Source organism: Harpia harpyja, chromosome 8, assembly GCF_026419915.1.
Source record: "Harpia harpyja isolate bHarHar1 chromosome 8, bHarHar1 primary haplotype, whole genome shotgun sequence".
In the NCBI taxonomy this organism is placed as follows: domain Eukaryota; kingdom Metazoa; phylum Chordata; class Aves; order Accipitriformes; family Accipitridae; genus Harpia; species Harpia harpyja.
Genome location: NC_068947.1, coordinates 40,442,300 through 40,467,944, shown reverse-complemented (window position 1 = coordinate 40,467,944; position 25,645 = coordinate 40,442,300). Strand labels below are relative to the sequence as shown.

Sequence of the window (25,645 nt, the reverse complement as noted above, 5' to 3'; positions counted from 1 at the left end):
CAAAGCATCAGTCAGTCAGCAGGTTGTGTGTGTAGCAGCAATAGGCTGTTGAAAAAAAGAGGACTTGAACAAAGCAGTCTGTCTACAGTTGTAGTTTGCGTTCCTGAGCTGTGAGGATTGCCTTCCAGTTAATCCCTTTTGTAGTCTCTGTGTGATCTGTGTTGGGGTTGGTTTGCTCCCTTTTTGTTTTCTGGGGCTGAGGTTTCTTGGGCTTGTTTGGGGTTTTTTTTCTAGGTTTTGTTCTTTGTGCTCTCTCTCTCTCTCTCCATGTTATAAAATATGGTATTTCCCAACATACATCCTTGATTTTCTTATTTTACATGCAGAATACCCCGAACTTGGTTTGCTGACCTAAAACTCTCTTTAATTTCAAACAGGAAATGTGAACATGAATTGCTTTGCAATTGCAAAAGCAAACCACGTTTATTCTGTGGTACTGGCCTGAGGCTGGAAAATTCCGGTGGTCTGTAGAATAGTGCATTTCTTCTCTCTCATAAATATTTCTGTGGATTCCACCAGGTGTTTGTTAGAAGCTGCCTCATTTACCTTGCTCTGGGACTTTCTATCTGTAAATTGCTTGCATGTCCTTTGCATTGTGTCATAAATTATTTCCTACTCTTGTATTTCTGAAAGAAGCGAGTGATCTGTTTTCAAATGATGGGATCCATATCCTACTTAGAGAGTTAGGAAAACAAAGAGTTACAGTGATGGTAACTTTTCCTCCCCACCTTCTTTGATCACAGATCAGCTGGCTCCAGCTTCAAGCAGTATGGCAAAGGTGAAATGAGAGAAGCCTGGTATGCGTGGCAGGGAGAGCACCATGCTGTTCTGGGTTATGTTTAAGAAATGAGGTTCACTTAGGATTTTGTTATTAGGTTTGTCAAAAGGTATTTGTCAAGGCATCATGATACGGGCTTTCCCCTCCAGCCGGGTTTCTGTGTACAGCATACCAGCTCCATACGACTCTGAGCAGACTGCAGGGCAGGTAAGAGATACCAGCTAAGCTTTACAGTAGGAACACAGTAAATGATCTCTCTGCCCACTCTGGTGTGTATTGACCTCTGTTCTTCATGTGCAAATTGTTCCTAACCAAAGTGATAACAATTCCCCCCCCCCCCCCCCCAATTACATAGTTTGATATGCATGGTGCAAACAAGCAGCCGAGAAATATGTAGGTTTCACGTGTGATCATAGCTGATAACATGGAAGATATTTTCTCAATTTAAACCTCTCTAAAAACTAAAAGGGTAAATATACTAAAATATGGTAGAATAGCTCTTCTTTTGTTGTCTTACTAATTGGTGCCTTCCCATGTCTTTCTCTAGGAAAGTCCGCATATTCGCTACTGCCCATCCTGCCGAGAAGGCTTGTGTCAGAAGTACTGTTTCTTCAAATGGATGAGGTTGTTTTTCTGGAGAAGATGGCTTCTAGGAACATTACCTATAGTTTCTGTAATAGTTACAGTAATCGTGCTAGTCCTGCACTATTCATTCTGTAAGTGTTACTCCCCAGCACAGTCTGGATGGGATGAGTATTTTGCACTGTGTCAATGATTAGTATGAAAAGCTCTGCACTAAGCAGCTAAGCACGTAATGCTTGTATAAACTACTTTCCCTTCTCCTTAACGCGTTTGCTAAAGCAACAAAATGCACAATAATTAGCAGTTGGTAGTTGCACAAGAATAACGAAGGTATGTATTTTATCTCTAAATTTTTTGTCTCTGCTTGTGAATACCATCATTATTATAACTGTCATCTTTCCCAAGAACCTATAAGAATTAACTGTCTATCTTCTATTCACTTCCCCAAAATGGAATGGGTACCTAACTTTTGTATGTTCCTTCCCAGATCTCAACACAGCCATTAAAACTGTATCTTTTCAGGAGGATAGTGCTGCAAAAAATGGAAGTTTAGCAATTAAAGCTTCCTGGTAGAAATGCCTTTCTGAAACCTGTACCTCATTTCTCTCTTTTCCTTCTGGGTATTATTCTGTCAATGGGACTGACTCAGCACTCTAGCTATTACTGCATGTTTCTCTTAAGAACTAATACCTACAGATGCCAAGGATAAATACATGCCTCTGCAAGCTTCTTGTTCTGGAAACTTTTCCATGATGTTATTAGGTGTGCTAATTTTTTTTATCCTTTTTTTTTTTTTCCCCTCGGCTCCAGCTTTCTCCTATATTTATATCGGTGGAAGTGTAGAAATTCCTAATTTGACTTATACAAATGACCTCAATGATCCAAAGTCACAGAAATTCCTCCTGCAAGCAGAAGCAATCCAAAATTATGTAAGTTCCCACAAAAGTACAGCAATAATTTAAAAAATATTTATTACAGAATGAGACTGGGAATGAGGAGAAGACTCCAGTTAGTCACAATTATTTTTCCTTCAAAATAATAAATTTAAAACTAGTAAATGCCTCAGTGGTGTACAGCTTTAGCAATGTAGCTAAACAGCTGCAGCTGTGTGTCTCACAGTAAGGACAACATTTTCTAGGTAATAAATCTGGGGGCTTCAAGATTATGGACAAATTGTTCTTCTTAAAGGGATTAGGGGTATATTTTTTGTTTTACTTTACTCAAACACTCTTCCTTGCTACGTTTTTCTGTTTGATTTTTTTTTTAAAATTATAGCTCCAATTCAATGCTTAACTTTTTGTTTTGTTTTCCCTTATTCCCCACAACAATGCTTGCTTTCTTGCACTTCTTATGTGAGTTCCTATTTGTGAGATCAATACTGTTTCCTGGATACATGTGAACAGCAGTCTTAAACACAAAGCAGTTCTCTGTTACCCTGTATTTCCCCAAAGAGCTAATCTAGTGTCTCAAAGCTGCTTTGTGCACAGCCAATACAAGTTGCTCATGTCCAGATTATATGCTGGAAGTTTAAAGACTGAAATAAAAATATAAAGGTATTCATAAAGGCTTCTTTTTCATAGCTAATTATTAAGAGCTATCTCAATGGTCTTGAAATGTGATGTGACTTTAAAATAATATTTTTTTTTTTTTAGTGGAAATGAATGCACATTTATGATTCTTATTTGATACATTTTGTGAAAATGATGGATAGTGCTTGTAACATGGGAGGGGTGAAGAAGAGGAAAGGAAGAAAAATTCAAATACTTTATAGTATAAGAGTTTATATTGATACTAAAATCTAATGCTTTACATTTTCTTTTACCATTATTTAACTGTCAGTTTGCAGAAATATATGAGTCTTCCTCCTTGGGAAAGTACTACTTGAAGTCTGTAGTGGCCGCTTTCAGGTGCGTACTGTTCCAGCATATGGTATAAATTTGAGATATTCAGTTGTGTTTGTCTTATCTTTTTTTCCTGCATTTTAAATTAGTTATCTGGAAAAAGACGCAGAACTCTAACAGAGAATGAAAAGTGCAGAAATGCACGTAAGTATATGAGCTAGCTAATAGTGTGATTTCTGTCTTGCCCTATAGAATCCATGAGAAAAATGAAGTCTGATTAATTGTTCCTTGGTTTATGGATTGCTTTGTAATTTATTCATCTACTTTTGATTTTTGAAATCACAGTTCAGCAGGTTTTCCCTCTACCACTTGCAGAATCTTATTTTGGTTTTGTCTGTTTAAATGAGGTTCCCTTTTAACCTCTCAGAACAAAAATTAGAGTTATAATTTTGGGCAGGATACTCTACTTAAGTTCCTCATGAGAAATGTAAATACGTTGAGCAGATAGCTACTACTTTCCTGATAGGCTCTGAAAATTTCTGAAAGGTCAGTCCATAGTACATTTTGAAAGGAGAAGTGTGACGGACTGTCTCTTTGAATTAAGTAATACTTTGTATATGTACACATACAGATTGTTTACTTCAACAAGAATTGTGTGAAATGTTGTATCAAAGTATAGGCATAAAGTTAAATTGTCATATGGTGCTAGCCTCAGTTAAAAAAATACTAAGGAAAATGTGTCTGGAGCTGTAATATGATTATGGCAAGAATTTTCTGTGAGGTGTATTTTTTGGTCTCAGTGCATACCTGTTTAAGCAGCATATTTTCAAAGTATTTCTACTGTATAGAAAAAACAAGTGTTAAACGAGAGCTTTTTGCCACCATGTTCAGCTGCAACACTTTGCACAGCAGTTCAACTGGCTATGAAACTGTGCAAGCCAAAAATGCAGACCAGTGGAAAGCATGTCCAAAATACTAAATAAAGCGATGCGTTTTTTTCCCTCCACAGTGAAGGAGAGTCTGGACTTCGAGCTTACTACTGGAATACATTCTGGGCACCACAAGATATGGTTGCTTCTCTTAAAAAGTTAACCCCAGTGGAACAAAAAGAAATCAGTAGTAAACAAGCATCTCGCATGTTCAGTTCTTCTGGGGAGGAAGATTTTGATCTTGTTGCAATGGAGCTTTTTGGTAACAATGTACCTGTCATTTAATACCTATTCTGTCTATTTGTCTTTCTCCGGTTTGTGTCTTTGGCTTGCATGGCTGACAGTTATTAAATTTCAGTTTCAGATTCCACAGAATATGATGTGATGCTAAAATCAGGTAATTATGCTTCAATCTCAACTGTTATCACTTTTGGGGAAAAAATCCTGTAACAGAAAAATGGCAGTTTCCCAGTTATTCTTATACCTGTAGGGCCTACAAACCAAACCAGACTAGGGATCTCCCTGGCCTGTGTTCCAAATAAAGGCTGGGACGAAAATACCTTACAGCTTTTATTCTGATGTTCTGACTAGAATGGTTGAAATTTAATATTTCCCGCTGAATTGCAATGAGCTGTGGCTCCTTTTCTTGGTATCTTTTAAAAAGCTACTATACAAAATTGTATGTAATTTATTTGCCTTGTGACTAGATAATTTTGGTTATTCATAGTTAGTGATCAGTCATATACTGTAGAGCTTTAATTTCCTTTGCCTGGTTTCTCTGTATCAAGCACACCTCAAAATTGACTTCATATACTTGGTGTTCTGGTTGCACGGAGAGGGGTGAAGAGAAAACGTCAAAGGAAGCAGTAGGTTTCAAGCAGAGGTGGTAGCAGTTGCAGCCAAGTCCCCTCCTGCTCGCCGAGTGTGCGATGTGCCAGTGGTGGTGATGAGGGATTGTGCTTCCTTGGCCAGAGCAGGAGAAGGTGATGCATCCTGGTAGGGAAAAGGGGATAGAGCTGGAAGGTAAGGGAAAAAAGAGACTAGAGCAGTCAAGAAGTGTGGGTAGGCAATTGTTGCCACCTCTTCTGAAATTTTACCCAATAACTTAACTTAATTTATCTTTCAACTTAACAGTTTTTCAGCCACTGATCTAGCTTCTTTTGTATAGCAGTATCCTTTGACCTGTATGCCAAGCCAGGTAACAACAGGACTCTAACTCTGATGAATCCCAAAAAGTCTTTTTATCAATGGAGGCTGCGAGTTCCTTCTAACTATGTGGTGAGACTGGTAGTTATCACTTTGCATGGTGTCACTCCAGAGAGCTGTGCATCACACCACTTATCAGCATATGATTTCCTTCTTCCTCTGCAGAACAAGATCATTACAAGGTATGATAGTACAGAAAAAAGATGTTTTATTGAGCTGTACAGAAACTCTCTGAAACTGTAGCAATATCAAATTGATATTAAACAGGCTTCCAAAATGTAAGACTCCAAATACAATTTAATTTAAAATCTTGTATAAGGCAACGAAATATCTTCCATATTATCCCCCCCTACCTCCCCCCCCCCAATGAATTAGAATCATAGAGTATCTTGAATTGGAAGGGACCTGTAAGGATCATCAAGTCCAATTCCCTGTTCCTCACGCAGGACTGCCTAAAACTAAATCATATGACTTAAGAGTGTCATCCATACACTCCTTGAACTCTGACAGGCTTGGTGCCATGACCACTTCCCTGGGGAGCCTGTTGTAAGTTCTTGTCGGTTTTAGTCTACATTATGACTAATTTTTAATGGTTTTGATTTCATACAATTACCGTCACAGCTCAAAAAGATACAGACTTTAGTATTTTGAGAGTACTGTATTCTATTACATTTAGAAAATACATGTTTTATAGCAGGCAAATCCCTGTTCATAACAGCGATGGTGTGTCTATGGAAGGCTCCATCCTCAGAGTCACTGTGTAGTCCGTTTGCGTAAGTGAGATCAGATGATATTTAACTTTCAGTGGCCACACTGCTTCCTCTTTCCAGAGTCAAATTTCACATATGGACACGTTATCCACCACGAACATCTCTTCATTAACAAAATAAACAAACAGGTTTTAGAATCTGGGGATGGATGGTTTCAAGGAGGGATTTTTTTTTTTTTTTTTAAAAGAACTTTCAGGAAGAGGCTAGCTGAGCATGCAGATTCAGTTAGCAGTGTCTGAAACGCACTTATTTAGTGGTTCTTTAACTTACTTGAGTAGGTGGTCCTCTTCAGCTCTATTAAAAGACTTATTTCTCTCCTTATGCAACAAGACACAAGAGCTTGCCATTGTTGGCAGACTGTCAGAAGGCCAGACATGAAGTGAACACGGGGGTTTTGTAAGGATTTAGTCTCAGATTGTAGCATGGCATGGAGAATCCCATTCCTGATGCTGGGCTGCATCTGCTCTGCTGCTGGTTATGGGTTATTGCTGGGACTGTTGATTGCACATTATTAGCAATGGCTTGGCTTTTTAGGAACCAGAAATGTAGAGTGGGCCACATGCATGAAAGCACCTAACAAAACCGACACAGGTGTATGATGTAACATGTCCAGAGAACATTGATGCAGTCAGCTGTAAGACAGAAAGTTCAAGAATGTGCATTGATGTCTGTCTGTTAAAGAACTGGAACAGAATTTGGTGACTGAAATTATGTTAAAAGCCTGATGGTAGCTCAAAAAAAAATTGGCTCTTTTTGGTTACTTTTATTGGCACCCTAGCAAATCTGTGTGTTTGTATATAGAATCATAGAATCATAGAATCATTTCGGTTGGAAAAGACCTTCAAGATCATCAAGTCCAACCATTAACCATGCCCCCTAAACCATGCCCTGGAGTACCCTATCCACTCGCTTTTTGAATACCTCCAGGGATGGTGACTCAACCGCTTCCCTGGGCAGCCCATTCCAATGTTTGACAACCCTCTCAGTAAAGAAATTTTTCCTAATATCTAACCTAAATCTCCCTTGCCTCAACTTGAGGCCATTTCCTCTTGTCCTATCTCCAGACACCTGACAGAAGAGATCAACACCCGCCTCACTACAACCCCCTTTCAGGTAGTTGTAGAGAGCGATAAGGTCTCCCCTCAGCCTCCTCTTTTCTAGACTGAACAGCCCCAGTTCCCTCAGCCGCTCCTCATAAGACTTGTGCTCAAGGCCCCTCACCAACTTGGTTGCCCTTCTCTGGACACGCTCAAGCAGCTCAATGTCTTTCCTGTAGTGAGGGGCCCAATGCCTATTAGTTTTCTACTTAAGCATGTCACTAGCAGCTTTTAGCTTAGAACAGATGCAGTAGAACTAATAATAATATCTTCAATATTCATGACAGCCAGGAATTACTGTATTGTAGCCATTATTCCTTGACGTTCAGGTCTAGGATCACAAGTGGTGACTAAAACAATTCTCACCAGTTTCTGTCAACTGCAGTAATACAGCTATTAAGTGACAAATACTAAAGAGCGAGTGAGCCGAGATTTTGGGATGTACTGTAGAAGTAGGCATCTCATGTGGACAACTCTTCTCATATGCGTTTGCCTTGATCTATTGTCTAGTGTCTCATATGGAATGGGAGCAGGGAATGACCTACTAAAGCAGAAGATGACTACTTTCAGTTTAAGGTTCAAAAATTTGATTTTAATACTGCCACTCTGGATCTCAGTGACATCAGAGAACTTAATGCAGGGCTGTGATGGAAATACTCTGTTACTGTGAGATCTGATCTTAATTGCTTTCGTTTGCTGTGCATAGAAACAGAGAAAACTGTTAGAAGTTTTTGACACGCAGATCTGTCAGTCAATGAAAAGAAATCCAAAACATGCTGTGGATTTCAAAATAGTATAAATATAAGAGTGAATTTACAGATGCAAGAAACAGCATCTCACATTACAAGTGGTAGTGAGTTTTCAAGCTTCAGGATATAAATTAACTCATTATTTAAAGAAAAAAAGCACAATAAGAAGAAATAGTTGCCATGCATGGGGCTTCACATCTTGTGTGACAGCTTTTGTGACATGAAACCAAGCTGAATCTTAATAGATTGCAAATGCTTTAGGCTTGTTGCATAGATGCTGCTCAACACTGCTGGACTGGCACTTGTTGCCTTTTTAATGTTACCCACAACTTCTCAGTGTCACCATCACTACTTAAGTACCATAATCTGGCACTGCCTTTCTGATCCTTCTACGGGTCTGAGAACTCCAGGACACGTGTTAGGCAAGAACATCTGTGATGTTCACCCTGAGTGACTAAGCCTCAATGCTGGGGAAACTCTAGCATCTTGTGTCGTATCGACTGGATGGAAGAATAAAAGGGAAGTGGTAGCCAGGGAAATACTTCTGAAACGCAGATGACAAGATCAGTGTTACTTCCGTGAAGTTTCTCAGCAAAGATGACTGGAATGTGGGAAACGTTTGGGGGTTTTTTTAATGCAATTTTTGTAATATTTCAGATGGTGTGGACCTGGGGCCTGGACTCCTTCTGTTGCACGTTTAACTTCATCAAGTAATGTCATGTTGCTCACCTTCTCACTGGACCGAAAAGAAGAAAGCAACATATTAAAAGCTCACTTTCAAGCTGTTCCTAAAATCAGTAAGTAATTAACAGAAACAAGCATCCGATGTAAGCACACTTACTCCTGCTGTTGCCTCTAAAAAAGTTGATATTGCCTGAACATATCTGGGGGGAAGGAATGTTGGCATATAAGTCAGGGAATTGTCATTCTGATCCACCTTAAAAAAAAAAAAAAAAAAAAGTCCGAGAACTGAACAAAGACTAGGGGAATATTCTTTGGTCTGGGAGATTTGTCTTCCTGATTACTACCCAAGCCATACTTCCCAGCCATTACTCTTACTACCTGGGTAACACTGAGCAATGGTAGCAGAGCAGTCAGCATAAACTTCTCCAAAGCTTACACATTTCGCCTTATGTCTCTGTGGATGCTTCTTAGGCAAATACTCATCCCATGCATGTTACAAATTAGAATTGCTTCATTGTTCTGAAGATGGGCATTCCAAATGACGTATAGCCCAGGTTTTGCTACAAAATATTGCTGTTTTCAAAATTGTCTTAATTTCTGTTATATTCATGTCTGCATTTACTATGTTATCTAAAGGGAACCAAAAGCACTAAGGACTGGATATCTAGGAGAATTCTTGGTAGAAAATAAAACCTCAAAGAGATTGTTCAAATGTGGCATGAATTTTCAGACTGAGAACTGACACACAAACTTCCTGGTTTACATGAAATTAATCAGAGGTTTCACTTCATTGGGCTGATTGCTTTTTAACTTTTGAAAATGTCTACAGGAAGGTCAGAAGTAAATTGGAGGAGGAAAGTCTGTTGTGTCCACATTTAATTGCTTCTTCCACTTACCATGAAAGAACGTTTTTTAAAAAAAACTTTGGTCAGAGGTGTTTTGTACTTACCCTTAATTGTAATTGGATCCAAAAATAAGAGAAATTCAGCATGCTGGGGAAGTGGAAGTTACATAATTTTCTGTCAATACAGGCAAAACCTGAGTTTAGTACTGTCACAACCCATTCTTCTAACTCTGTACATAGAGAAGGGACCTAGCAAGTGAAGTATGCTCTGTACTTTACCCCAGCTGAGATAACTGTGTTCCTTGCTGATATATTTCTCTCCCAGTGTGTGGTGGTCATTATATTTCCTGGAATGGAACACTGAGTTCCCCCTATTACCCAAGTTACTACCCACCAAACATTGACTGCAGCTGGATCATCAGAGTAAGTGCTGGGAACTCTTCTGAGTCATGATGACTTTGCTGTATGATATAGACATAAAATTGGGAGAAATGACTTTCAATGTGGGTGAAATGGAGGGAAAACCTACTAAGACCACTGCACCTGACTTCTCAGGCAGAGAAGCCCTGTCCTATGTAGAAGTGCTAACTATGGGAGGGAAACATTGCCAGCTTCCAAAAGTTTGAGTATTATTCACAGCACAAACACAGTGATGGGTAAGATGACAACCCCTAGCAGCCAGAGAAAATTGCTAGTAGTCAGAGCTTTGCTTCTGTGTTAGAAAGAAAAAATGGTCATGTAAATCATGCCTCATAGGACAGATACCACACTGTGTTTCCCTGAACTCTGCAGAAACAGGACCTTCTCTGGCTCAGAAATTCAGCTCTGGATTTCCAGCAAGCTGTTTGGCAGGACTTTAGAATCTGCTCATGATTTACACCAACTCCCTGGTGTGTTTATCTGTTGCTCTATTAAGTATTTAACTACTTCTTTTGCCTTTCCCTGGAAAAGTATGCTCTTCATGTCTATGAGTTAGTAACAGTCTCTACCTTTCACCTGCTCAATGAAAATTATTAGCAGCTTGTAGCACAGAACACTCATCTATATGCAAGAAAGGGAAGAAAAAAGCTTTCTAAACCAGAGAGGTCATAGCTAATGCAATCGAGTGACCAGCTTCTATAGATATCTTAAATCTCTTGTTTGACCTACTGGAACACGTGGCAGTACAAACGTAGCATGAACCTCAGATACAGTGCTTTGTGCTGGCTGCAGGAAGGCTTACACTCCTTTATCGGACATAGTCTGGCCAAAGTAGGGTCTAAAAAGATTTCCCTATATGTTTAAAATAGCAAAGTTTTCTGGTCCTTCAGAGGTGCCAATTTGCATAATAAAAAATGCAGTATTTTCAATCTGATAATAAGTAAAGCAAGATTTACCATCTTAGAAGCACAGGCTTTTTCATTTTGTGGATGTGTGTGTCAGGATATTTATCCTTTGATTTTTAGGCACCATTGCCTGACTACAAACTCTCATTAAAAATCCTCATAATACAAATTCAAGAGAAGTCTCCAGGGTCCAGCAAATGTGATAAAGACTGGTTAGAAATTGATGGGGTTAGGTGAGTAAATACACCGTTCTCTGACATATTAATTTGCACTTCAATGTTCTGGGCAACATACTGTACTTAAGAAGAAATGTCTCACCACTTCCACTGCAGAAGGATACATTTCAGCAAAAATCAGCATACTTCCACTGAATTTCAGCAGAACAATGTTCTTAATCCTGCCCTAGTACCAAATATTTGTCATTATGTTAACTTAAGCATCCTGCCTTTTCTACAGTGGTAGGCATTTACTTAATTTGTTTTTCCCCTTAAAAGCAATGACATAGAAAACCGCAGGATTTTATGCAGCTGCAGTTGAACTGTAAATTCCTGGCAATGGTCTGAACATGGGTGAAGAGCTTGCATTATCTGAAGTTTCATTTTTCTATACCACTTACTCTTCAGTGATTGTAATTGTTTTCTGTAATTAAGACAAATTGCAATGTGTGTGCTTCAAACAAACACCACCACCACCTCCCCCCCCAAAACCCCCCATCAACCCCAGAAAAGAGTATTCAGAGTAATTTGTCTCTTGGAAGGAGTGCATTGAAACCGGCAACAGCTGTTGGATTTGGCTGTATGATTCCGTTACTGGATTTGTAGCCTTTGGGTTTGCAAACCTAAATGGGAAATCTGAACTCAAGCATGCTGAAAAGCGGTTTGTATTTATAAGGTAGATTCTGACATTGATCACCTTGCTGTATTTTGTTTCAAAGTCTGCTAGGCCCAGAAAAGTTGTGGAGTGGAAGGCATTTGTAAATAGGCTTTCTAATGCTTCTGTTGGGCTGTTTTAACACTAAAAAACAGCTGATCTTTATTGTATTGTTTTAAAGCTTTTTGGCATTGGTACCCTTCAGTAAAAGGAGAGGTAGCTCGATGGTAATGGTCGGTTTGGTTAGAAACTAATTATTCTCACTTTTGCCTCCTTAGATACTGTAAAGCTCTTTCAGAAAACAACAGAAACAGAGAATACGGCTATTCTGTCACAATCAACTTCCATTCCGATGAACTAGTCACCCACAGAGGGTTTTATATTGAATACAAAGCCTTCAGTCACACAGACCGTAAGTGAATAAGCACGTACTTAAATTTTTGAGGAGAAACCTTCGAGAAACCACGCTTGACAGACCAACCATATACAAATCAACCTGCCTTTTTTTCTTAACCTACTTGTAAGAGGTGGATGTTTAAAATGTTATCTATTTAATTCAAGAAATAGGTGTACAAAATTAGATAAAAGATGCTTTTAGAAGCTTCTTTTAGTACTTATTTTCTAACTTTTAACAACACTTCTGTAAAATGGGAAGTAAAAGTAAAATTTCTCAAATTCTGTAAATCTAATTATTTGGCATTTTGCTAACATCTTAAAATAGCCAAACTGCAACATGAAAACAGTATGGCAGAGAGCCTCTAAGCACGGCTCGTCTGCCAACAGAAGTTAACCATGAACAGTTAGTCTTCTCTTTAAAGTCACAAATCAACATGCTATGGATCAGCTTCCAGGTTTAGACGAACTAAGTTTTCACTAAGAGTCAGTGAGGACTCCCTGCTAGCAGCTGTTGCACAAATATGGGTTTCTTATAGCCCTTTCCTGACTCCCCAGTCTATGTACTTCTGGATCAGGGTTAGATTTGGGGGGGGGGCTTCCAGAGGGTGGAACAGAGATTTTCAGGAGATACACGTATTTACTTGTGTTATTTCTTAGAAAAGATAGATCTGCAATATATTCTTTGTAAATACCTTCTCTTTCCTTTACCCAATTAACGTCTAGGTAGCTAAAGTTCCCTGTGATTTCAAGAGATCAGTTCAGTTTATGAAACCTCTTCAGATCCTCAGCTTGCTTGACTGAGTGTGGTTCTGGTCATTGCTGACTTACAAGTATTTATGTATTAAGATCTCTGGTACAGAATCTTGCTTCATGCCTTTCTTTAGAAATAAGTGGCAGATTTTGTGGTCAGTCATTCTATAGGACTCGGATATTTTCAGGGATTTCTTTTTCCACCAATGTATGTCTCTTCCTACTGGAAAAAGTTACAAACTATACTGTGTCCTACGGTGACTCTGGTTACTGCTTCAAAAACAGTTCAGAGACGAGTCAAAGCGTAAGAATACCTTCTTTAACAGAGAAAATCCCTAGTCTTTATTGCGTGTACAAGTCTTTTAATTTCTGTGTGCTCTGTTCTCTTTCTAGCGCTGAGCCAGCTATGAGCAGATGGCTCAAAGTCATGTAATCAATCCTTGGTCACAATCTTCGGGATCTGTATTAAGACTCACCAGGAGGGGTAGATTAGCTGTGATGTGTCAGTATCAAGTCAATCCAGTAAAGGTATTTGTGGAGGGCTATCAGAGAGCAGAATGTATTGAGTGCGCTGGTCTTCTATGACAGCCTTGTCTGTAGCAATAGTAAGGGAGGGGGGAATAATTATTTTCTCCCATGTCTTTAGTACCTGCAGTCACCCACCTCAGATTAACTTCTTCCCACTGTTGGGAGCCTACCAAAACACAGTTATTAAAGATCACAGGCACTGCTATGAGTTGACCTCAAAAGCAAATGCTAGCCATCAGCTGAATAACTTCAGGGAGTGGTGAAGAGAACAGAGAGAGACTCCTACTTTGAGCTAGTGCTGGCTGCGCAGTGGGTGCTTTCCTCCCACCAGAGTCATGTGCAAGGCAGCAAAGAGGACTAAATGACTCCAGATTGGAACTGATTAAATAAATGTGGGACAAATGTGTTTGGTCCTTCAATCTGATTTAGCTGCTGATTTGCCTGTGGTGCTAGTGGGAAAAAAGAAAGTTAAGTCATCTTGGCCTGGGCAGAAAGAGTTTTTGGCTACTTATTCTTCTGCAGATCTTTTTTTTTTTTTCTTTTTTTTTTTCTCCTTCTGTCTGAAAAAGTATTGTCTGATATATTGCAAAGAAACACCTTAGCATCATACTAGTTGTTAGTTTAAGTGAAAGTGAAAGAAATTCTTGGGGAAAGGCTGTTTCATAATGAAATTACTAGATTTGAAAAGTGTTTGATAAAGCACTTATTCACATCAGACATGAAATTGGAGTGTAGTAGCGCAGAGATTAATTTCTACAACATTTTAATGTCAGGAAATTTGTATTTCTAATACTACAGAGAATGCCTAGTTTTGACCTTTTTTTTTCTTCTCCTTAGATGCTTCTGTGTAAAATACATTACCTTAACAATTTGAAGAGGTGTTCGCTATCGGTAGTAATTATGTATCTGTGCTGAATCACTTTCAACCCTTAGAGTGAGGCAGTGAATGTGAATTTAATTCTCTAAGTCCATTTAGGTGAATATTGATTCATTTAATACAGGCTGCTTGATAAAAATCTTTGGCAGGTTATGCCAAGTAAGATAGCAATTCCTTTTTTAACATGCAATTTAGTTTATAAATGACACTAGCTTTGGTTTTTAATAACCGTTTTAATATTTCTTCATGGTACACTCCTGCATTAATGCATTTAGACTGTAACAGCATTTCTAGTGCCATTAATTTCTTATTTTTTCTAGCTTGTCCTTAGATGTGCAGATAGAACATACATTCCTTCAAGCAATCAGTCTGAAGGCTGGAAAGGCTACTCAGAGGGTAGTGATGAAATAGACTGTGGTAGGGCAATTATTTCTTGTTTGTGTTCTCCTGTAAACAGTTTGTTCCAGGAAGTTTAGAGACTGGCTGAAATTATTTTGAAAATATTGGTGGCTATCTTTAAGATCACATGAAGGATGTGGGTGAAAATCTAAAAGTCTGGAGAAGAGGCTGTGTAATTAATCTCTTTAAAGAGTGGGAGAACAGAAAAAATGAAAAGGGAATTTTACACCGATCTTTACAAGTTAAGCTTCCAAAAAAAAAAAAAAAAAGCAACAAGTAGTCAAAGTGAACTATTTGTAAACACTGAAAAAGGTATTAAAAACCAGCATGGAGTTTTTTATTTTGTTTTAGCTCTCCTCTGTGAGAGGATAAAGAGAGAAGAAGTTATACTTTGACATAGTCTTGTGTGACAAACTTATCAGTAGTAAGTAAAGGAAACACAGTGAGAAAAAAATACAGAAAACTGTTTCCAGAGAATGATTACCAATGACTCATTACCAAAATAGAAGGTTATTTTTATTGTCATTCTGCCAGTATCTGTTATTGGACATATTATAATTTTTGTTAGTGATCTAAATGATGGATTAGAGAAGATGCTTATGAAATAGGAAAAATGCCACACAATAGAAAAAGGGACATATTTAAGAGGGATGTATTTATAAATGATGCTCACAAGCTGGAGAATGTATAACGGAGAAAATGATATTCCATTCAATAAAGACAAGAACTGAACTTAGGTAATCAAATACACATGTGGATTGCCTAAGTTGCTTTTCTGCTGAAAAATGACTGGGGGTGATAGTGGCTCAAGAGCTGAGCTGAGAGTCACAAAGTCATACAATTTTCTCTGTGTGTTTTGTGTTTGTTTAGTGTTTTGTTGTTTGGGGTTTTTGTTTGTTTGTTTGGGCGTGTTTTGTTTTTCTTTTTTTGTTTTTGTTTTTTTAAGTGTCACGCTAGGGTGTAAGACAGAAGTTTGAAAAGATCTTCCCAGTCACCAGTAAGAAGGTTTCAGCTAGCGTACTGCTAGAGTACTGTATCCAAGTTGGGCACTGCACATCAAAGAAGACAGGGTACAATGAAAAGATGTCAGAAAGAGTGACCAGAAGGTAATCCAAGGTCAGAGAGTGCAGCAGAAGTTAGGTAATGCAACAAGTCTCTCTGTCACTAGAGGCTATCAAAAACAAGGTAGATGAATGTCTGGCAGACATGACACAGTAACATGAAGGTGACATCTTGTAGGGAGCATAGCACATGGCTGCTAGCCAGCTATTTGGTTTATAAAGCATTTACAGACCTTTTTTCTTCAGGTTGTAATCCAGAACAGTTGAACTGTGGTGATGGGAAGTGTAAGCATCAGTATAAGACTTGTAAAGATGATGACAGCTGTGGGGAGGACAGTGATGAAAACAACTGCTGTAAGTATATATTTTCAGCTATTTTCCAAAAGAAGGTGGAAGACAGAAGCAAGAATATGCTTATTTTAATGGATAAATGTAGTATTTCTCTATATTTTTTTTTTATAGCACAAAGCACAGGTTTCATAATAGTGAAAACAAAACATGCAGAGTATAACTAGTTCTTGGGAGAGTCTAGACAAGAAATTAATGAAGCAAAATCCAAGATAACAGTGATTTTAGTTAGATGACCTAACCACAGCTTGCTGGTGATCCTGTTAGAAGAGCACTTTTTTCCCAACTGCTGCCAGATCAGTACCAAATAATGTAAGGGAGAGAGATGTAATAGCTTTGGAACTTTTGCCTTTTGCCACATGCATGGTCTCTTTACTGTAGATCCACCATGGTTACAGGCATTGCTGGTACTACTAATGTCTCCCTAGTGACTTGCTGCATTTTGCCTTTATAATTTTTGCCTTGCTTGAATCTTAGGTCCTTGAGGTAGCCAGGGGTATGTCCTTGTTTGTTGAAAAAAAGAAAAAAAAATCCCTCCCACTGTTTAGAAGTCACTGTAAACAACTCATAATAAGAATAATAGTAATGGAAGCCTATTGCTGACAACTGTCAAGATTCCCACATAGTAAACTCTGATAGCCCTTAGCCAAAAATTTATTGGAGGGAGATGTAAAGCTCTTCCACAGTTTTCTCAACTTCCACTTAAAAACAAAAAGGTTGACTTCCAGATGGTATCTGCTGTGAAGATTATAACTTGTAATGCCAGTAATGCTGGTGAAGGTAAAACAACAGATTTGACAAGCCTAGCTTGCTCAGTTTAGAGTTAAGTAAAATGGGAGTGAGGACAGCTGGAGGCTTTTCTGTCTTTTTCCTCGTGGACAGTGGAAACTGAAATTAGTGTGATCATTAATCAGAGTGGAATCTTCCTCCTGTCCCCTCTCCACAGAGGGACTAGTTTACACAGTACAGACTATGACTTCAAGCAGACTGGAATGTGTAGCTTTGAACAACTTTCACCAAGTAAATTGAACATGCAAGGTTTTTTTAATCATTTGAAACCATGGCTCCAAACATGTGACGCTATCTTCTCTCTCTTATTTCAGCCTACAAAAGTCGCTCCCCTTATGCATACAAATGCCTCAATGGAAAATGCTTGCTGAAACCAAATCCTGAGTGTGATGGGAAAAGAGACTGTGCAGATGGATCTGATGAAATGAACTGTGGTGTGGTAACATTTATTTTAAAATTAGTTAATGACTTGGGAAACTGAGTCAGGAGTTTGTGCTATGGTAAAACATTATTGGATTAAGAATTCATTAAATTAGATGTAAATTTAAAAAAAAAAAAAAAAGAATCTCCTGGTAACATCTGTATGAAAATATCTGTCTTGAATTTTGCACAGTTTCATTTTAAATCCACTGATCCATTCTGTCTATGATGACTTATGTCAAGCAACGCACACTTCCAGGATAAACTGGTAGGTCTTAGTGCTTGTTTAAGCTGAGTGAAATGCAGCCAAGGAGCTGTGTATGTAAAGAGGGAAAAGAGATGAGATTTTATTCAAGTGAACTTTTGGAAACAACCCAGCTTAGAATTGTGCTTAAATGTCTTTTTGAGTTACTAACCTCTTTAGAAAGCTGTGAGGGAGGATAGGCAATGATTGGTTCATTCCTGACCTGCCCATTGAGTGAAAATGGGCAAGTACCCTTACTATTTTACCAACTACACAATAAGAAAATACTTTTCTTCCAACAGCTTTGAGGTTCATGGATGAAAGTTTATGTATTAAGCATAGCAAAGTGCAATGACCTTGTAGTTTTTGTTACTATTTTATTTAATTATTTCTATTAGCTTGCGGAAGACAGCAGCTTAAGAAAAACAGAATTGTTGGAGGTGAAGATGCAAGATCTGGGAAGTGGCCTTGGCAAGCAAGTTTACAGATGGGGGCACATGGCCACGTATGTGGCGCATCTGTTATTTCCAATAGGTGGCTCATATCTGCTGCCCATTGCTTCCTGGATTCTGATTCTGTGAGGTATGAAGAAGTTATACTGTCATAGAGTATTTGCAGTTTAATAACCTTACAGTGTTGCTTTCAAAAGTCTGCAGTAGCTATTCCTTGTCTAGGTAAGCTAATTCAGGGTATAACTCTGTGACATGATATCACTACATGAACCCTCAATATTATATTCTGCTGGCTTCAAAAGTGCTAAGTATCTGAAGTAATTATTTTGCCTCCATTGCCAGTGATTCCTGCATGATAAAACACACTGTTTTGTTAGATTTAGGGTAAACACCTCTTTTTTTTTTTTTTTTTTTTTTTTTTTTTTTTTAGAAGGCAGGGATTTTCTGAGTAGAAGCTATGGCCTCTTCTCCCAAGAAAAGGACCATTTATTGATAAGTGGAGTGTAAAACTCACCAATGTTCAGTTTAGCTAGTGTAAATTGAAAAGACATACCTTCTACGTGTGGCAAGGAGGAAATAGACTTTAATAATACACTTTTCTGACTTCCAAAGCATGGTTCATTGCAAGGGATTGGTCTTATAGCACCAGGAAATTATTGTTTTCAAAATAGTAAGTAAAAACTTCATGCAATGTTTTAGGAGACAGAGACTATAGTGCATCTATCTTCCTAAGTGGTATTCTAATCCATTCACTTTGGTTTTGATGAATCTCATTAAATACTGAAAAGTAGGTAAAATAAGTGAACTGACACTGCATTACTTTCCAGTGGGACATTCTAAAAACATTCTCTTTACAGATACTCCGTTCCTTTGGGATGGAGAGCATATATGGGCTTACATACAATTAATGAAAAGAGCAATCGTGTAGCTATGAGATCAATCAAAAGGATTATTGTCCACCCGCAGTATGACCAATCAATCTCAGACTATGACATTGCCCTGTTGGAAATGGAGACGTCTGTATTCTTCAGTGAGCTGGTACAGCCCATTTGTTTACCCAGCACCTCTAGAATATTTGTTTATGGAACTGTCTGCTATGTAACTGGCTGGGGAGCCATAAAAGAAAATAGTATGTTCATTTCCTGGATATACTTCTTGCAAGTTTGGATTGGTTTTAAACTCTAACACTGAAATATTTATAGTTGTAAGGAAAAATACCTACGGTTTGCTTAGTAAGTCTATAAAAAGCTAGAAAATGTTCCCCTAGCTACAGTCTGTGAACTCTGAACATTTGCCTGGGTGGCAGGTGATAAGTGACAATATGCGTACTCAGGTGTCACAGACCATTGAAAAGCAAATGACTGTAGATTTACAAAACTGTGCCCATATTCGTGCTCATGGCTCATTTTATCTGGTGAATAGGTCATAAGCAATCTTACAGGTAAAGAAAACAGCGACTTAAAACTATTGCACAGAAAGAATTTGTCTCTAAGACTGTTTGACAATAGGGGGCTGTGAAATTGCAAAAAATATTGTGAAGGATTTTTGTTTTGTCTGTCTTAACCAAAGGCAATTTAATGTATGCCCCATGAAGAGTTCTGCCCCTGTGCAGCTTGGAGGAGCATGCTGCAGGGGGAGGCAGGGAAAAAGCAAACAGGCGGAGAGGGGTGGTGGGGAAGCCCAAGGGATCTTGGCCCTGTCTCAGCATTAAATGGGAGCCAGCTTTGAAACCCGGGCTTAGACAGCTCCTCAGCATTGCCGTGGTCCCCACAACTGCACTGACACCTAGTTCCTCGTGTTCGATCAGAAGTCATATGCTATGGTAATTCTCGCTTTCTTAATATGCCTTTTTAAAAAAAGATTTAAATCTGGATGATAACCTAATAGCCTAATGAAGTGCAAACAGCTTTACAGTTGATGCCTTCTTACAATGTCTTGCTTTTTAACAAAATGATGTAGGTAATATTTAAAAGTTAATATAATGGAATGTGAAAAAAATATATTTTTCTATCTTACCTGTTTCATTCCCAACCCACCCTCAGAGTTGAATGAGCAAACAAACCAAAACCCAGTACTTCCTCCTATCATCCAGGTATTGAAAAAGTTACTTTCGCTGTCGGGCCAAAACATGACTGGGGATATTTAGTTCACAATGACACCTTATGCCAATACTATAGTACAGAATTAAGCTCTTAGCATCACTTGTGACTTACATGCTTGATTTTTATTTTTTTAAATTATTTATTTTTCCCCTCTCAGCTTCATTCCTCAGCTCCTTCCCAGATGTGAGAGGATGGAAAAGAACGCAGAAATTTCATTTAGTAGGACTTGGACAATGTTTGGATCACAGCCATAGCGTAAATAACAACAAAAAGCTTTGGGCATAATTTGAAATGGCATTCAAAATTAGTCACACTGTGTGGAATCTTGTATTATAGTCATAATTTGCATGGCTGTTTTACTATTTTCTGGCAGAACAAGTTTATAAGGATAAAGACCAAGGAAATAGGAAGGTGGTGCATAGGGAACTCTATGTCTAGAGGGTAGTGTAGACAACAGCTTTCAAAAGCTGAGGGCAGGCAACAATTGAAGGGAGGGGAATTACTCTCCTGTCATCAGCTGGGTAGATTTTGAGTTTGGAGCAATTCTCTTGTTTTGACAAGTGGTATCTCTATTAGAAATTTGTACCGCCATAACCTCTGTAATACCACTTGTATTTTTTCTAGGTCACCTTGCCAAAACGCTGCGGGAAGCTCGAGTGAGAATAATTAACCAAAGTGTTTGCAACAAGCTGTACGACGATCTTATCACATCACGTATGCTGTGTGCTGGGAATCTTAATGGTGGTGTCGATGCATGCCAGGTAATCTGGAACTTGTAGAAAAACTACAAAGTAATATTTACTTTCATTGGAAAATGGTTCAGAGTTGTCTGTTGTTTGTGGGTTGTTTCTTTTTTTCTTAGTAATAGAGTGAGATGTCTTGAGTGGATGGTTAATTTAACACGGCAATTAAAGGCTTTCCAAAATGAGGAAGGAAATTTGGCATAGATAATCTCTGAATCTCTTGAGAAATGTTGCTTTGCAAAGTCAAGGGGTAAAATGTGTTGAAAAGAATTCTTTTTCCTCTTCAACAGTTACGTTTCCTATAAAAGAACAGAGCAGAGATGTAACGATAAAGGAATAAAGTTAGGGTCACCTGTGACTTTTGCTATTCATATTGATTTTTTTTTTCCTTTTTTGATGTCTGGGTGTGGGATTAATAAAATACTGTAACAGTGTGATGAGTAATGTTAAAGGCAAAGGTAAGATGGTTTGGTAAATGCAGTTGCAATGCTGCCTTTTAGTTTCAAATGTTCATTTATGTGTATAATTACCAGTTTAGATTACATCGTGGCATCATAAGTTATATTACCTAGTTTATTTTCACACACGGTCAGAAACTGCTCTTTGGATGTACTTCAAGTGTCTTGACTTTGCCTTCTTTCTCCTTCTCAGTTATTAGACTAGTTGTGTACTTTATCAGTATTTAAACTTATTATGATGAATAACCACTTTCAAAATTACAAACATGGTTATTACACCAGTTACTGTGTAAAGGGAGAGAAACTTGTTACTAATTTTAGACTGTGGTAATTCGATAGAAATTTTGTGTAATATATAAATTCTACCATTTTAAGGTAATAGAATAATTTTTGCCAGATCATAGCTCATAATGGGTCAAACTTATTTATACGCAATAGACTATTCACTGGATCTTCCTGCAGTCTCTAAGTTCTAATTCGATGAATTACTATTTTTCTTAAATTTGTGCAGTTTGCCTGCACAATTCCACCTTAGACTGTGGAACTGTTTTGCTAAAAACATGTTGGTTTAGAGGCTTGATATTCTTCCAGAAAGTGTGTTGCTTAAGCAATGCCCTTGAATTATCAGATGGACATTTTAACCAATTTGGCTATATACCATACTGGTCATTCCAATTTCCAACATAATATGCAGTGTTTGAGTCCTAGCATGCTGGTCCTCTGGGCTCTTAAGTTCTTAGTCTGGGTAGCATCTTTGCTATTTCTTTCTCTTCTGTCACTAGTATATTTCCTGTGCAGTGCTAGAGAGAGATGATGTCGGCAGTTCAGGAAATTCCCCACAGCACCCTGAAACCCTTTTACTACAGTTCCAGACTTGCGGGCATCCTGATTTGTTTCATTTCTTCACAGACACGTAAGCTGTGCATGTACTGCACAGGTTCTGTGAAGCTTCCAAACACCTTTCATCTTTAGAGGATGTGATACTTACAATGAGAAATCCAACATTTACTCTTTCAGATTCTGTTTTCTTATCACTCTAAGATCATCACAAAGATGTTCTTTGATCTCAGTTCCTCTTTTTAGAATCCTTCCCCTCTCCACCAGCATACAGCCCCTTCGGTCTTTCAGAAGCGGCTGTGTAATTGGCTGGACTGTGTAGCCTCCTTTCTCAAGCCGCTTTGAGATCAGCCTCTTGCGTCATCAAAACTGCCAGTGTGACAGCAGCCAGCGAGAGAGGAAGAACTGTTCTGGCTCCTTTACTCCTCTCTAGATAATTTTGTTTTGTTGGGTGATGAAGGCTTTCTATTGTTACTCTTTTTTCAGTACGTGGCTTTCTTCTGACCTCTTTGATGTTTTAGCTCCAACTAGGAGTAGCAAACAAACCCCAGGGTCAACCTGGAGGCTGCTGATTGCCTTGTGTGCATAAGGAACAGCTGCAGAGATGAGCTGCGTTCATAACTGCTCGGAGTTCTGTTCACAGAAGGCATACAAGGTTAAAACATGAAGGGCACAAAGCATTTGTGAGCCTGAATGCATTTTGATCCTGTGAACTGAACTAAATGAGAATTTTTACTTTTCCGCATTGCTGTACAGAGCTGCATGCTCCCTTTGAGAAGCCAGTTCTTACTTGCACATTCATTACTCTTTGTTCCTTCCTCTCCCTCTGTGAATGTAAACACAGTCTTGATTATGAAACTGCTGATAATACTTAATCATGCCTGGTTTGGTTTTGGGTTGTTCTGTTTTTGGGGGTTTGGTTTGTTGTTTAGTTTGGGTTTGTTTTGTTTTTGGTTTGGTTTTTTTTTTGATTGGGGTGTCTGGTATCTTTCTGTTCTTTTTTAATACACGGTATAAGAGTTCTGCCTTCAACCTGTGAACAACTTACGGTCAAATGGTAGTAGAATTCCTACTCTCCATCCCTGTCTTCTCTTGTCCCCATTCAGCTTGTGATCAGTTGCTTCATGAATCCTGTAATGGGACATTAGCAATGAGTAATTTTTTAAACTTCTTGCCATTGCTTTATATTGACTAGTGTGCTACTTCCATAAGTTAAAATAAATTGAATAAATATGACATCTAGCTGGGTACATTCTATCCAGAAATAATATTCTAGTATTAAATTGTAATTTGAGAAAGAGAGGGGCAGGTATTTACTGTCCTTAAACAACCAAACTTTTGTTACAGTGCTCTCTGTGTGTGTGTGTGTGCGCGCACTAATGGCTGAACTCCCTTCATTTTAGGGAGATTCTGGAGGTCCCTTGGCCTGCACGGGAAAGGGAAATAGGTGGTACCTTGCTGGCATTGTGAGCTGGGGTGAAGGCTGTGCTCGGCGCAATCGTCCTGGTGTATACACTAAGGTGACGGCACTTTATGACTGGATTCGTCAGAATACGAACTGATGTGCCAAGGAGAAAATGCAGATCATCTCCCTTATGAAAGCTGCTTCCTACAGTAGTCTACCACGTCCATCTCTGATGATGTAACCTGAAAGTGCCATTAACTGTTTCTTTGTGAAAGAATGCACTTTCTTAATGAAGAAACTATTATTTGTTGTTCACCTAGTAGTAACTGTTGAGATTCAGAGCAACTTCAGATTCCTTATGGATTCATCTTCCTTATCCCCAGCAGCAGAAACAGCACTGCCTTAAAACCAAAATAAAATGGGTTAGAACCTGTAACAGAAATCCAGCCAGATCTCTCTTTTGCAAATCTTATCCCCTCCTTCCATCTCCCTTGCTACCTGTATATCCATATATGTTTCCACATACACATATCTGAATATTCATGGCCACATCCCATATATACTCATATATATTATCTTAGTGATGTTACAAGATTCTGAACACAATTATTTCAAGTTTCTTGAAAATACAAATACTATAATCAGTATAGTGTACAAAGCTGAGATTAATTCATTTTCTAGTTATGCTGCCACTGCACGACTGTTCCTTTCTGGGCTGTAACTTTTGGGTTGTCTCCTGTGTTTTCCTAAAAACATCAGATACACAGATCACAAATGTTAGGATGCAAGAAATTTTCATTAAAGAACTGGAAGAGCATCATTTAGGTTCTTTGGGATGATGTTTAAATAAGAGGAAAGAAATACTCAGCTTTAATTAATGAAACAAAAGGAAACTTTAGTGCTTGCTTACATTCTCTTTACAATTTGAACATAGCTGGTAGAGTCTGATGTTTGCAATATGTTACAAGCGTATTTCCCCAGCTCTGGCTCCGGCATGCTTTGTGAATTTTTAGCATGCTCCTGGTGGGTTTGCACTGCTTTTCCTGATGTCCTTGGTCTGCAGCAAGCAGAGTTTCAGGGTCAGGATTTTTGTATCTTTTCCTGGGCTGTGCTCACATGGCCACACTACATTGAAAGGGACACAAAAAGGAAAAGGGGTTTATGTGGTTGGATGCATCCTTGGGGTCAAAGAGAATAGAAGAGGAAATGACAGCCACATTCCTTTAACTCTAGCAGTAAATCTAGCTTTGATACTTATAATCTCCTTATGAGCCAATCAGCCCAAATCTAGCTGATTTAAGGTTTCCAAAGCTGTTTATGGTACTTAAGAATCCTGGTATTCAGTTTAATAAAAGATATGTCTAGATGGTCTTAAAATTGTGCTCAGTATTTGGAAGTGTTTAGCTTTCACCTTTAATGTATAAAAATAAAATAATGAAGCTGGCAATTTGAATACCAGTCACTGCTGTCCACAGAGCACACTTTTATTCTACAGTACATAAATATGCGATCCTAGTTTAGTTTTAGACCCACGTTGGCAGCATGTGGGGAAAACGTTGGAATGAGCCAGCACTGTAATCTGCATACAGTGAGATTCCTGTGTCTAACACTGATACTGCTTTTCCTTCCTTTCTTGCACTAGTGTTGGGCATTTCCCTCCCCACAATGCTTGTGTCAAACTTACTACATAAGCTATACTCAAAGCTTATATTTGGGGGGGTGGGGTGGTAGTATCTTTAGTGTCTAGTCAGTCATTCACATCTTCCTTTTCAATAAACACGTGCTAAAAATGCAAGTGGCTGTGTTTTATTTGTTTGATTATGCCTCTGAAGCTCTAATTCCCAGGTGCAATCAGAGCTGCATTTGTACCTTGGAGTCTCCTCTTTTTGTGAAGCTGAGCCTAACTTGCCCATTTTACTAAAGTGCACATTTAAGGGCAGAAGTTTCTTTTCCTTATATTGAAACCAGAGATGCCTTCGCTACGGAAGAAAACAGTTTTCCTGCTGTTCTGTTTTAGATAAAAACCTAGGCTAGAAAGTTCAGATCGGTTCTCAACTTCCCGTTTTTTTTTAAGAGTATCTGAGCTCCATGCGTCAGAAGGGTCAGTTACTTCACGTGCAAGAAAGGCACCAAGTGTGGAAGTCCGATCACCAGACGAAAG

The 25,645-nt window shown here is 38.5% G+C and overlaps 1 protein-coding gene across 4 annotated transcripts; it reads left to right on the top strand.

Moving 5' to 3' along the window:
- Positions 1 to 778: 778 nt before the first annotated feature.
- Positions 779 to 25,522, top strand: LOC128144920 (suppressor of tumorigenicity 14 protein-like). Of its 4 annotated transcripts, none has more exons than XR_008236263.1 (17): positions 779 to 985; positions 1,326 to 1,500; positions 2,171 to 2,289; positions 3,200 to 3,267; positions 4,211 to 4,392; positions 4,489 to 4,527; positions 5,299 to 5,518; positions 8,610 to 8,749; positions 9,806 to 9,903; positions 10,926 to 11,038; positions 11,954 to 12,087; positions 15,933 to 16,040; positions 17,138 to 17,257; positions 17,886 to 18,069; positions 18,797 to 18,977; positions 20,666 to 20,802; positions 23,483 to 23,582. XR_008236263.1 is itself a non-coding variant. In XM_052794350.1 (17 exons), the coding sequence occupies exons 1-17, from the start codon at positions 905 to 907 to the stop codon at positions 23,639 to 23,641; spliced, it is 2,349 nt and encodes a 782-aa protein (XP_052650310.1). In that variant the 5' UTR covers positions 779 to 904; the 3' UTR covers positions 23,642 to 25,522. The 4 variants fall into 4 exon arrangements, 3 of the variants coding, with proteins under 3 accessions (XP_052650310.1, XP_052650312.1, XP_052650313.1); XM_052794350.1 differs by having other exon boundaries at positions 18,797 to 19,068; positions 23,483 to 25,522; XM_052794352.1 differs by having other exon boundaries at positions 5,302 to 5,518; positions 18,797 to 19,068; positions 23,483 to 25,521.
- The last annotated feature ends 123 nt before the right edge of the window (positions 25,523 to 25,645 follow it).

Bases quoted from the DNA above. Each gene is read 5' to 3' on its own strand.
- LOC128144920 (XM_052794350.1), top strand. From the start codon at position 905: ATGATACGGGCTTTCCCCTCCAGCCGGGTTTCTGTGTACAGCATACCA. The intron at 18,070-18,796 runs GTATGAAGAAGT...TTCTCTTTACAG, and splicing joins CTGGATTCTGATTCTGTGAG to ATACTCCGTTCCTTTGGGAT. The intron at 20,803-23,482 runs GTAATCTGGAAC...CCTTCATTTTAG, and splicing joins GTGGTGTCGATGCATGCCAG to GGAGATTCTGGAGGTCCCTT.